Source organism: Mandrillus leucophaeus, unplaced genomic scaffold, assembly GCF_000951045.1.
Source record: "Mandrillus leucophaeus isolate KB7577 unplaced genomic scaffold, Mleu.le_1.0 Scaffold22, whole genome shotgun sequence".
NCBI classification, from domain to species: domain Eukaryota; kingdom Metazoa; phylum Chordata; class Mammalia; order Primates; family Cercopithecidae; genus Mandrillus; species Mandrillus leucophaeus.
Window position 1 is genome coordinate 5729002 of NW_012102254.1, and position 12425 is coordinate 5741426.

Below are 12425 nucleotides of genomic sequence, written 5' to 3' on the forward strand. Positions count from 1 at the left end.
AGTTTCTGGACTTATGCCAATGGATCTCATCACCTCCTCCAACAACTGTCGAATTTCAAGAGGTGCTTTCTGTGACAATGAGGAAGAGGCTGCCTGGCATGAAGTATGTACATAGTTCTCTGTAAGCTGCCTCCCCCAACCACCCCATCCCAATCGATCAAATCAAACTATCATCCACTTATTATTATTGAAGGCAAGACACACTAGAAGACAACCAGAGAGAAAAAGGTACTGCAGAAGCCCAGACAGTGGAGCACTGGCCATGGCTGAAGGCTAAGGAAGACTCCCCCAGGAGGGGTCACTAGAGCTGCGCCTACGATGGGTGGGTGGGCTAGGTCAGGCCAAGAGCTGGCCAACAGCCTCTGAGGACCACTGGGCCACTTCTCTGATGTTTTATTTCAGGGATGTTCCGGCCACATGAAGCATGCATTGCAGGGGTGGTGGGAAGGCCAAGGTCTGGAAACAGCCCTGGGTTAAATCCTGGCCCTGCTGCTTACTAGCTTCAGGACCAGTGAAAGTCACCAAACCTCCCCGAAGACTCACTTTGCTTATTTTAAATGGTGATAACAACACAGCTTTTCCTGGGTGGATCAGGTGAAATAAAACAACGTATTTAAAGTGCTGGCACCTGGACCCCTGAGCAGCTTTCCGTGAAGGTTGGGAAGGAAAAAGTCTCATGAGTGGGACAGTGCTGGCTGTGGTATTTGGCTCCCGGGATGTGCTGAGGAAGAAGGGGGACGCCCATCTCCCCTGTGGGCAGGCCCTGCTCCCCACTCCCCGCCGACCCCATAGCAAGACTCAGCATGTCAGTGCCTCCCAGAAATAGATCTACAGCAGGAGGGGTCAGCGGTGGGGCATCCCCCTAGAAATGGGGCAGGGGGTGGGGGCGATGCTGGATTCCAGCAGATGGAAATGATTCTACAAAAAGAAGCCTGCAGCTTTGAATAGGGCCGTAACGTAAATAAAATATCGTGTCAGTGTTCGTTTCCTGGCTTTGGTAACCGTGCTGTGCTTAGCAGCAGACCCGGGCGTTTTCATCTCCCTATTCTTTCCCGCTTTCCTCTCCTCAGTCCTCCGCTCATTCCCACCCTCCTGTGGCATGAAGTGCGTGTGGCTCCGCTCGTCCTCCTTCACCGCCTCCGTTCTCGCCTCCTTCACCACAGATGGAATTTTCAGGCCGGCTCCTGGGGCCTCCTCCCCGCCCCATGGACCCAGCACAGACTGCAGCACCTCTTCTCTCCGCGAAGCTGCACCAACTTTATTTGCAAAAAGAGGCTCCAAGCGAACGGAGGGGATGGGGGCTGCAAGGTCTCCACCCTCCTCCCGGCCTCCCGCGGCCCCCGCCCTCCTCCAGGCCCCCCAAGGCCCCCGCCCCGCCGGTTACACTATCCCGAACTGGCAAATGTAGGGCAGCGGATCGCGGCAGCGCTTGTCGAACCACTTGCCATTGGCCGCGCCTGACAGGACCGCGCAGTTCTCGGTCTTGCCGCCGTCAGGCTGCGCGGTGATCTCGGTCTCCCAGTTCTTGTAGGCGATGCGGGCGCCGGTCATGTCCACCCAGATGCCCTCGGTCGCCATGTCGTTGAGGCCCAGCCAGATCTCGGCCTCGTTGCCCACGCTCTGGCGCAGGTACTCGTACAGGGCGTCATTCTCCGAGCCAGTCTGCGGAGTGCCCAAGGTGCCCCCGCGCGAGATGCAGTCCTCGCTGGCCTCGTGGAAGGTCTTCGCCTGGGTGAAGGCCAGAAAGCATTTCATGTGCACCTTGGTCCCCTTCAGGCAGACTGGGAGGGGGGAGAAATGGCTGTCACCAAAGGTCCCCCTGTTCCCCAGGCAAAGAGCCAACCGCCCAGACCAGGCCCACTATCCTCCATCCCATCCCGTTTATCCCATCAGTCCTGACAGCCCCTAGGCCCAGGCAAAAGGGGTCCTGATGGTGCCTGCACTTTGAGGACCTGGCTGTGGTGGTCACTGCGGTACAGATCCAGATCCCTACTCAGGAGGTCTTGGTGCTCCCCTGGCGGCTGGGAGCAAAGGCAGCCCTTGTGCTACAGAAACACCCAGCCCCAGCTCACACCCCTTCCCAGGCCTCCACCTCGGTCATCTCTGGCCTTTACCCACCCCATCTCCTGGGGTCACAGAGGCTGGCCTTGTGCCTGCACTGCAGCTCAGCTCTCCCTCTGCCCACTTCCTCTTCTCCCCACCCCCGACATGTGTGGCTCCCAGGGCTTGCCCTAACAAATTCACTCTGTCTCAAAGTCAGCTTCCCAGGGAGCCCAGCCACAGCCACCTGCTCTGGTTCTCCTTCCTCCATGCCCCTCCCTAAGATCAAGCAGCATGCAGGGCCAGGGCACCTGCCCACCTATAGCCTAGACCACACTTCAGGTACCCAGGGCCCCAAATCCCTATCCAAACAGCCCAAGCAAGCTTCCAGGGCCTGCCAAGTGCCTTTTGCAGGGTCAGTTCTCCTGAGGGCTGGTAGGGTGGGGCTGGGAGGATAGAGCTGAGACTGCAAGAGACAAGACAGGAAGGGCTGGGCACAGGCTGTGGTCAGGGGCCAGCAATCAGGCAAGGGACTCTGAGGTGTCCACAAATTCTCAGTTTGAGCCTGGCCCCAAAGGTTGTGAGGAAGGCACCTATTTGGTCAAGTTAGGAGGATAGAATCTGTTTTTGTTTTGCAGTTTGCATTGTCAGCTTGATTTCTAGCTGAAATATCTAGACATACTCTGTTTTCTCTTGAGGTTGCATAAATCGTCCATCTTTTACTAAAGATTTCTGTGGAGAGGAATACCTTGACAGACAAGTGTATGTCTGCATTTGTCCTCTTCCTGGTGACCCCACCACTTTTGGGGAGGTCTGCACTCCCCTCTACCCATTCCCATTCACTCAGTTACTTCCATTTCACTCAACAAATATCGACAGAACAGCATCCCAGTGTCCCCATGGGCATCTGACACCACATCTGACTTTAAACATGGTGCCTGAAGCATTACAGAGGTGTCTACCCACAGACTCTGCCCCAAGTCAGCTGCCCTACCTCGTGCTGTCCTGCAGCTCAGCCAAGTGGCCTTCATTGCCTTTCCTTCCTGCTGGGGACACTGATACACTACCTAGACCTTTGTTGGGGATGAAGGACTCACTGCCCTGGCTGCCGGGAGTGCTGCAGGAAGACAGTCCTCAGCTCTTAGCCTCCTCCAGGGACTGCCTCAGCAGAAGACAGCCACCTCTTCCAAAGCCGTGCCCCTCCCTAGAGCAGCCTCACCCAAGACTGACCTATAAGCCCCCTTGCCCCAACTCAGGACAGTGCTAAAGGGTCATCTTGTCATCAGGGCACCCTGTAGTCAGCTGGGGCTTTCATGGCACCACAGTGCAGCTTGACTTCTCCCTCTGCCCACTCCTGCTTCCTTCCATCCCTTCCCTAGCAGGGACTGATCCTGAGGGTATCCCCTGATAAGCCTCCTGTGGGTTAAACTCCATCTCAGAGTTGCTTCCCAGGACCCTCACCTGAACCTCCCTCCAACACATAGGTAGTCCTCAGCCAATGCTACTTCTCTTGATATTATCATTGCTGCTAACATTTTGTTGTTCTGGTTTGGCTATTCATGATCCTGTCGATTTATGCTAGTCCTCCACGCCTCTGCTCCTGCCCTGCCATCTGCTTGGAATCAACCCTCTTTATCTTTTCTGATTTCTACACATCTTTCAATGGCTCAATTGATTCCATGAATATATTGAGGTTCCCAGGGAGCAGGGCCCTGGCTGGTTCACCTCTGCCTCCTTGTGCCTGGCAGAGATGTTCCTGGTGGGAACCTCCCATGTGTGTGCTGGTTGGAGGAGGGAAAGTTTGCCCCCTGATTCCTTCAACTCTTTGGTTAGGTCAACAGAGCTCTGGAATGCTTTGGGTGGGTTTATTGACAAGGTGATCTTTGGGTTGTGAGGACAATGAACAGGAGAAGGTCCCAAGGAGGCCAGGAGCTTCCTAGAAATCAGCAGACATGGGGGAGGTGCTTTGGGCCTCCATATGTCATGAACTTTTTGCAGGGAGGTCCCCACCTCATCACCTCACCCCAGGTGGCAATTGATGCCTGAGTTACATTGACTTTGCACAGCACAGAGCTTAGACATGAGAGAGACCTTAGAGTTTACCCTGCCCATCTTACAGATGAGGAGACTGAGGCTCAGAGTGGCACTGGGCTCATTCTAAACATTCTCTCTATGCCAGGCACTGTTGCCTCCAAATCCCTTCTCTCTTGCCCACCTCCACTATAGAGGCTGGAAAAGGCTACATCCTCACATTCTCAGATGCTCTTAAAGCTGCAGGTGGCCATATGATAGAGTTCTGGTCAATGAGATGGAAGTGGAAGACTTCTACTTTCCCGATAAATGAGACAGATGTGGTTGGGCTACTTTTCCTCCTTCTTGCCTTGAATGCACTCATGATGCCTGGAGTTGGGACCGCCATCTTGAGACCATGAGGTGAAACTTCTGAACAAAAACTTGTAACTACCTACTTGCAAACTTACTTTTTATTTAAGCCACTGATAGGTTTTGTATTAAATGAAATCAAAAACATCTCTGGAGATGCTCCCTTTCTCAAGCACTCTCCTCCTACCTGCCATGCCAAGCAAGCTGTCCAAAGTCACGTGTTTGTCCTTCCTTCAACAGAGATTGACTGGGTGTTTCTATGTGGCAGGCACTATGCTGGGCAGGGTAGTGGGAGAGACAAGGGAAATGAAAAGCAAACATGGCCCCTGTGTTCTCAGGGCTTAATATAGTCTAGTGGAAGCAGCAGACACAAATCAGCAAATGAGTATATCATTACAGACTGCAGTCAATGTGATAAAAGAAAGGACACTGTTCTGGGAGAGCTTATAACTGAGGAGCCTGACTGAGATGAGGGCTTAGTGACTCCTGAGAAGGTAATGCTGGAGGCATTTATTAGGTGGATCTTGGGGGAGCAATTCAGGTTGCCCAAACAGCAAGTGCAAAGGCCCTGTGGTGGGAGTGCAGAAGGATGGCAGTGTGAATGCTGAAGGAAAGCGTGTGAGTGGGAGAGAGTGTGTAAAATTGCCCAGTGAGAAGGCTTTTGGGGGCTTCTGAGGAGGCAGGAGGGGAAGGGAGGGCCTTGCAGATGTATGGGCCTTGGTCACAAAAGCAACAGGTGAGAGAGTGGCTGTGGACACAGTGTGGTTTATAGATTTGCTGAGGAGTCAAGGTGATTCCCAACTGATAACTTGAGGGGCAGCGTAGCAGAACTAAGTGAGGCTCTGCTCCTTTCGGCTGTCACAAGGTCCTCACTTCTCAGTGGAAAATGAGGGCGAGGAGGTAGTAACAGGAACACTGCATGGGTTTGCTGTGAATGAGTTAATGTGCATCAAGTACTCAAACAGTGCCAGAATGTAGTGGGCTCACATGTACATAGTCATCAGTATTGTGAGTCTGTGTTCTCCATGGAATGGAAGGTGAGGTCACATAAAGGTAGGTAAATCTGAGGTATGTGGAAAATGCAGACGATATGACAGGAACATGGGGAGTGAGAAACAATAGGCTGCCAGGTAGGCTGGCCAGAGGGCACGGCCTTACCATGCACCTGGGCCGTGTTCTTGGTGATTCTGTGCATCCTCCCTCAGCTGGCTAGTGCAGAGCCAGGAACACCAAGGCCCAGCTTGGCACTGGGCAGGCTGCCACCACTCAACTCTTGCTCTGCCACAAGTCAACTAACCAGCCAGGTGAGTATGAGCCGGGTTCAGGACCTGTCTATGCCTCAGTTGCTCCACCTTTAAAATTGAGCTGACAAATCCCACCTCAGCGTAGTTAGGATTAAGAGAGATAGTGTTAGCAAAGCTGCTGACACACAGGAGCGTGGCGCTCCCTGGGGCTGCAGAGGCCAGCTGCGTGAGGGGCTCCTGGGAGCTTTGTTAGGGTGGGCCACTACCTCTGCCCCATCGAGCACTCCGGAGTCACTTCTGGTGGGCAGTAGTGGATTCTTGTTGGAGAACTTTTTGTCCTCTTGGGACATCCCCACTTCCAACTACCCAGCTGTGGCCAGAGATTTGGCCATGCACATCCGGGTGGGTTTTGCAGACACGTGTCAGGGGATCTCCCCGAGAGAAAGAGGTGGGGCTCCCTGAACCTGGTGCCCTCACCCATAGGCCTGGACTAATGGAGCCAGGACCCTGATCCTGACCAGAGGTGAGAAGGGCATAGCTGGCTGTTGGCCTGAGCCCTTCTCTCAGGCACTCCTGCCCAGAGAGGCCACTGCCTGCACTCACCCGTCTGCAAGGCCTGCTGCTCCTTCAGCAGAGCCACCTCCTGGGCCAGGGTGTCCAGACGGCTCTTGAGCTCCTCAAACATCTTTGTGCTCACAACATCTAGGATGAAGCAGGAGGAAATATGTGAGGGTGGGGCAGGGACTGAGCGGGAAGGATCCTACCTTAGCTGCAGAGGGATGAGAGGAAAAGACTCCCCTCAACCTTGATATCTTGGGACACTTTCTCTCTATCCCCACTGGTGGTAGTCTAATTAACCACTCGTGACTTCTGCCGGGGAGCCCATCCTTCACTTGCTCCTGTGCTGCATTTGTTTGGGATTGTTGCTGCGGATCAGATGGGACTGGGGTTAGCAGAGGCTGGGGTGAGGGTGTAGGCACAGGCTTCAGTGATCCCCCAGCACCCAGCTATCTTCTCAGCTCCAGGGAAGAACACAGCACAGGAAGCAGAGCAGGAGCCCTCGAGAGGCCCCCAGGTTCATTTCCCCAGGCTGGAGGAATGCGACACAGACCAGCAGGCAGGCACTCCAGCCCGGGGCACGCATGTGCAGGGCTTGGAGGCCCCACAGACACGCGTGGCCTGGGCAAGCTGCTCTCTGGATTTGGTTTCCTCGTGTGCGAAGTGGATGATGATAGCCCCACCTCCTAGGACTCTGGAGAAGACCAAGAGAAATGAGGCGCAGAGCTGCCCACCTCAGTGCTTGGCTGAGTATGTGCCCACCACAGCTACTAATAAGGTGAGGACAGAAGGAACCCAGGTTTTCCACTCTTACAGAGGCCAGGTTCCAGGCTAAGCTGTTCTACACACCACCCCAGTGATGCTCACAATCAACCCTGTGACACAGGTAACATGTCATTCTATAGCACCACCATTTCACCACGAGGAAACTCAGGCCACCCTGAACCAACTGGCCAAGGATGGCAAAGCCAACAGCTGGCAGGGTGGCCTGGAACCCAGGTGCACATGGCTCTGAAGCCATGCTCTTCCCCACCTTCCCCATGGCACACAAACGGATTCCTAACAGGAGCTGTCTTGCTGGCAGCCAGTCATGTAAGAGTCAGCACGGGCAGGCGGGGAAGCATATTTCTATGTGTGTGTAAGTTGAGGGTGCGGGGAAGCATATTTCTACGTGTGTGTAAGTTTAGAGCTCCTGGGGCGGACCCTGGTCTTTCTGAAACGCCAGGGCTTCAGGACAGGCTGCACTCAGCTTGGGGAAGTGGGTGGGGAAACACTTTAATGGTCCATTTGGCTGTGTCTGCATACATTCCACACTCATGAAGACTGAGATCGGAGCCTTCGTCCACCCGTAAGATGCCTTTGCAGAAGAATCACAGGCAAGACACATACTTGTGTGTACAGAAATTAGTGATGTAACTTACCGAACAGGAGGAAAAACGCCCTGATGAGCAAGGCAGAAAAGGCAGAGTTTGGGGCTGGCCAACTAGCCCGAGGTCATGTGTGCCTCACACAGGGACTGCCTCAGCCAGTGACAGCAGCACTGTACCCCGTCACGTGATACACCAGCACAGGGTGCCATGTGAGGCTGTGCAAGTGGGCACTGAGGAAGGGCATTCCACTGAGGGACACATGAAGGCCCATTTGTCTCCTAAGCCTTGCCCTGGCTAGACCGGGTCAGACCAGAAAAAGGGATGCCTTTCTATAATTTGTCAGTTTAGAGGAGGTACCTTTTGTAATTTGCACCAAGGTACCCATATGTGCAAAGTTTCCTCCAGGGACTGTCCAAGGAACAGGAAGCTACTCTCATTAGGCTCCACCTGAGGAAGCTGTGGGAGTAGGTGTCTCTACAGCCCCGGGCAGAGTTAGGAGGCCTTTGTACTGGCCCACTCAGGTTCCCTCTGTGTGGTGTTGGAATGGATGCCCTCCAGGTTCCCCCATTCCCTGTTCTAAAGGCCTGTGACTCTTATGAGGCCATCCTTCCCTCCGGAGCTTCCCTGTCAGGTGTGACCATGTGGCCCCGCGAACAGATGAGCTCCCAGAAGTACTCTAGGCTCCCCGCTTCTCACCCACCCTGAGGGCCAGGACAAGGACTTAGTACATGCTGGAATTCCCTTCCTTTGCCAGTCCTGCCACTTGCTCTTTCCCTCTTGGTCCTGGCACCAACTGGTCTCCTCTGGCATGACCGTCCCTTCTGTGGACTTTTTCCCCTACTTTTGGGCACCAGCGCTGCAACTAGATTGCTCCTGGGATTCTCATTCCTGGCTGTTCCTAGGAATCCCTGAAGACCTGTGGAAAAGGCAGATGCTAAATTCACCAAGACCCCTAAACCAGCATTTCCAGGGGTGGGGCCCAAGCACCTGAATTCTTAATTTTTATTTTATTTATTGATTTATTTTTGAGACGGAGTCTTACTTAGTCTGTCACCCAGGCTGGAGTGCAGTGGTGCAACCTCAGCCCATTGCAACCTCGGCTTCCCAGGTTCAAGCAATTCTCCTGCCTCAGCCTCCCGAGTAGCTGGGACTACACGTGCGTACTACCACACTCAGCTAATTTTTGTATTTTTAGTAGAGACAGGGTTTCGCCATATTGGCCAGACTCGTCTTGAACTCCTGGCCTCAAGTGATCCTCCTGCCTTGGCCTCCTAAAGTGCTGGGATAACAGGTTTAAGCCACCGCACCTAGCCAAGGCACCTGGATTCTAATGTATCTCCCAGATGATGTTGATGCCTGAGTGAGAACCACCATGGTTCATGTCTTAAGAGCAGGGACCATGTTTCTCTGCTGTGTGCCCAGCATATAGACTGGTCCCTACGTGGAGAAAGAGCTCCATAAGTGCCTGCCATGTAGGTGGGTGGGAGACGGCCATGGGTTTCAGCGAGAGGTAGGGCCTGGGTGGCCTGGGTTCTGTTGGCCTATAGCCTGGAACTCCAGGGGCCCCTTCTATGGAGACTACATAGGGTCAGGGTTCAAGTGTGACAGGTGGAGAGAACCAAGGCATCACATGCTCTGACCCTCTTTTTCTTTTTTTAAAAACATGAGTGAATACAAGATTTGTATAATTATATTAATACTGAATCTTTAGTAAACTTGAGAAGCTGGCAGTGGTTTTCCACATTCAAAAATTCTATGAGTTGCCTTTGGAGTTGCTTCTTTTACAAAGGCTGTCCCTTCGTGGCGATTTTGGCTGATGCTCATAGATATAACCATGCACGGTATAGTCTTCTCTTTTTAAATGAACATTTTATGGAAGGTAATACACACACATAATTTTTTAAAACCCAAACAGTTCAAAAAGCTGGTTTCTTTCCCAATTGAGACTGCCCCCAGCCCCTGGTTTTTCTTCCCAGAGGTAATGACTGTTACTCACTCTTGTGGATCCTTCCAGAAAGAACTTATGCATATACAAGTAAAAATTCTCATATAAATCCCTTTTTCAAAGCAAATGTCAGCATCACATCCATTCCCTTTTGAACGTTTCTTTGTTCACTTTGTAAACTGAATCTCGAAGATGATTTTTTATCAGCAGCCAGATTTGCCCCATTCTTTGTCACAGTGTTGTGGGGCCCCATGGCCCCGATGTCCCTTTATGCACTGCATTAGTTCCTGGCCAGTAGGCAACTGTCCATTTATGAAGAGCCCCGGGAGGGCCTGAGAGAGGCTCCCATAGCCCCTTCTTTCCTTTTCTGTGCCCTTGGTCCTAGCTGCTTGTTTCTCTGCCTCAGTCCCCACCCTCATCCCCTTGGACTCTCTTCTAGCCTCTGCTCCCCGTGGGGGTGACAGCCCGGTCCATTGCCATGGCATTCCGCCGATGTTGTCTCAACACAGCCTGGGGTGACCTCATTGCAGGCGGGGCTGCAAGGGCAGGTCTTGCTGTAGCCAAAGCAACGGAGGGACACCCCAATCCCCAGAGGCTACAGAGGAGAGCAAAGCTGCTTCTGGTGGAGTAGTCTGAGTTACGTTTTTATTTCCTGAAGGCTGTGATACGCTACGAAAATGATCATTCATTTCTTCCTTTTCTTTTCCCTGTGCATCAAGCAACAAGTGAGGTGCCTTTATATATTTTGTATCATCAAATCTTCACGAGAAGTCTTTGAACAAATACCACTGTCCCCATTTTACAGTTGAGAAAACAGTTTGGAAGACTCCATAGCCCAGCCTGTGCAGCTCTCCCTGGTAAGGGCTAAGCACCTCCAGACTCCCAGGCCAAAGGTTTGGTTTCTTTAAAATATTGGGGATGAGGGGAGAAGAGCAGAGCAAAGATCAGTTTGGATGATCTGGAAGGTTCTTCCCAACTCTAAGGGTCAGGGATTCTTATGATTCTGACAACCAACTCTGTTATGAGAGAACTCCCCCAAGCCTCAAAACCTACTTTACTCAAGTTCCCTAGATGACTCACAAAGGAGGAAAATGAAGGAAAGGAGCAGAGGACACACTAAGGAGAGGGGGGCCTGTTCCCTGGAAGATGGCATAGGGCCCTGTCCCCCTCCTTACCTTTCTTGGCATTTACAACCTTCTTGGGCTTCTGGGTTGGTGGCTCGGTGGTGACCTGGGTCAGGAGGGAGAAGAGGCAGAGGAGGAGGTAGGCCCCCCAGAGCTCCATGCTGCTGTGCCGGCGGGGGCTGCTGCTGCCTACAGTGGGTCTGGGTCCGAACGCAGTGACAGCCACGGCCCAGGCTGCACGTCTTAAGGCAGCAGCCAAAGGACCTCTGTCCAGGAAACCCTCCCCAACTTGGCTGCAGGCGTGCCAAAAAAATAAAACAAACACAAAAGCCTGCAGAAGGACGAAGGCCTGAGAGCCACAGAGCCTCACTGCCCAGGGAACACCCACGCAGCATCCTGGCCCTGCCTTCTAGAAAGGGGCCCTTATTTCCTAGGATTCTGAGAAACGCACGGTGGTTGTCATCACATCTGTGGAGCAGCTCCCTTGGGTAGGGGCTGAGGCTGGCTGTTCACTGACATTAACTCACAGAGGCTTCACACCCAAACCATAAGGGAAGCACTGTCCTTTCCCCATTTTACCATTGAGGAAATTGAGGCTCAGTGATGTTAGGGAATTTGCCCAGGCTACCCAGCTCTCAAGGGGCAGCAATGCCCCCTTACGGAGCGATCAGGGGCCGGCTGTCTGATTGGTTTAGAATATTTGTTATGATTATTTTGTGGCTCTGTCTCCATGTACTTGATGCATTTTTTGGTTAAAAAATCCAAGGGCTTCCTTCCCTTCTTGTCTTCCCTTTCTCCTGAGTCCTGTCCTAAAGCCACAAAGTGGGGCATAGCAAAGGTGGGGGAAGGAGAAGCCATGGTGACCCAGAGGTACCAGAGAGGATGTGGGCAGAATGTGCCCTCAAGGGGTGAACTGGTGTGGGCTGTGGGAGCCCAGCAGGGTGGGGGGAGCATCCTGGGGAAAGCAAAGGCCCTGCCAGAGTCCAAGTGAGGCAAGGAGGGGATCCATATGGAAGAGAGATTGGTTACACACAGGGATACTGATCAGAGAAATCTACTGAAGACAGCGGGACTTAGGTTTCCTATTGTCAGAGAAGGGAGTCATGTATATGGAGAGAAAACTAGAATGAATCCTGTGGTGTAGGATTAAAATCGGAATGATCAGTGTACCCTTGTGGCCTTGAATACAGAAAGATAAATCAATAAATATAAATGGAAATGTGTGTGTGTCTAGTCCCCATGGTCATTAGGGGGCCTGGAGCACTCCTAGCACCTGAATGTTGGCTTCTGAATACGACTTTCCACTAAAGGAACCAGAGCACCTTGGAGAAACGGTTGATTCTAGCACTGGGAAGTAGGAGTGGGGTGCAGAAAATGAGCCCGGAACTTGTTGTTTTGCTAGAAAACAAGGAAGTGCTTAATGAATAATGGTAACACATCATTAGGACACAGAGCCAGCTTGAAGGAGGCTTCAGTGGTCAGAATCAGGGACAATTTGAGCACCAACATAGTGACAGCAACAGATGGGAAACCACCAGTGCACACAGACATAAGTAAGTAAGAGAATGCATTGAAAGTCTGATGTTCTTCAATGGGATGTTTACATAGTCTCAAAGTATCTGCCCACAAAATACTTATTCATTCCAGAGAGAAAAAGAACAACTTCATGGTGGAGAAGGCTGGTAGACATCACCTCATCCGCGACCAAAGTAAACATCAACAACGGGGCCAATAAAAAGTTTGCAGCACCTGAGGGGCTGCA

The 12425-nt window shown here is 52.4% G+C and overlaps 1 protein-coding gene across 2 annotated transcripts; it reads right to left on the reverse strand.

The window, feature by feature from the left end:
- Positions 1–1235: 1235 nt before the first annotated feature.
- CLEC3B (C-type lectin domain family 3, member B) lies at positions 1236–10997 on the reverse strand. Of its 2 annotated transcripts, XM_011981101.1 has the most exons (3): positions 10715–10997; positions 6270–6368; positions 1236–1781 (listed from the first exon to the last, which is right to left on the reverse strand). In XM_011981101.1, exons 1-3 carry the CDS (start codon positions 10821–10823, stop codon positions 1381–1383), a joined length of 609 nt encoding a protein of 202 aa, XP_011836491.1. In that variant the 5' UTR covers positions 10824–10997; the 3' UTR covers positions 1236–1380. The 2 variants fall into 2 exon arrangements, with proteins under 2 accessions (XP_011836491.1, XP_011836492.1); XM_011981102.1 differs by lacking the exon at positions 6270–6368 and having other exon boundaries at positions 10715–10856.
- Positions 10998–12425: the final 1428 nt, after the last annotated feature.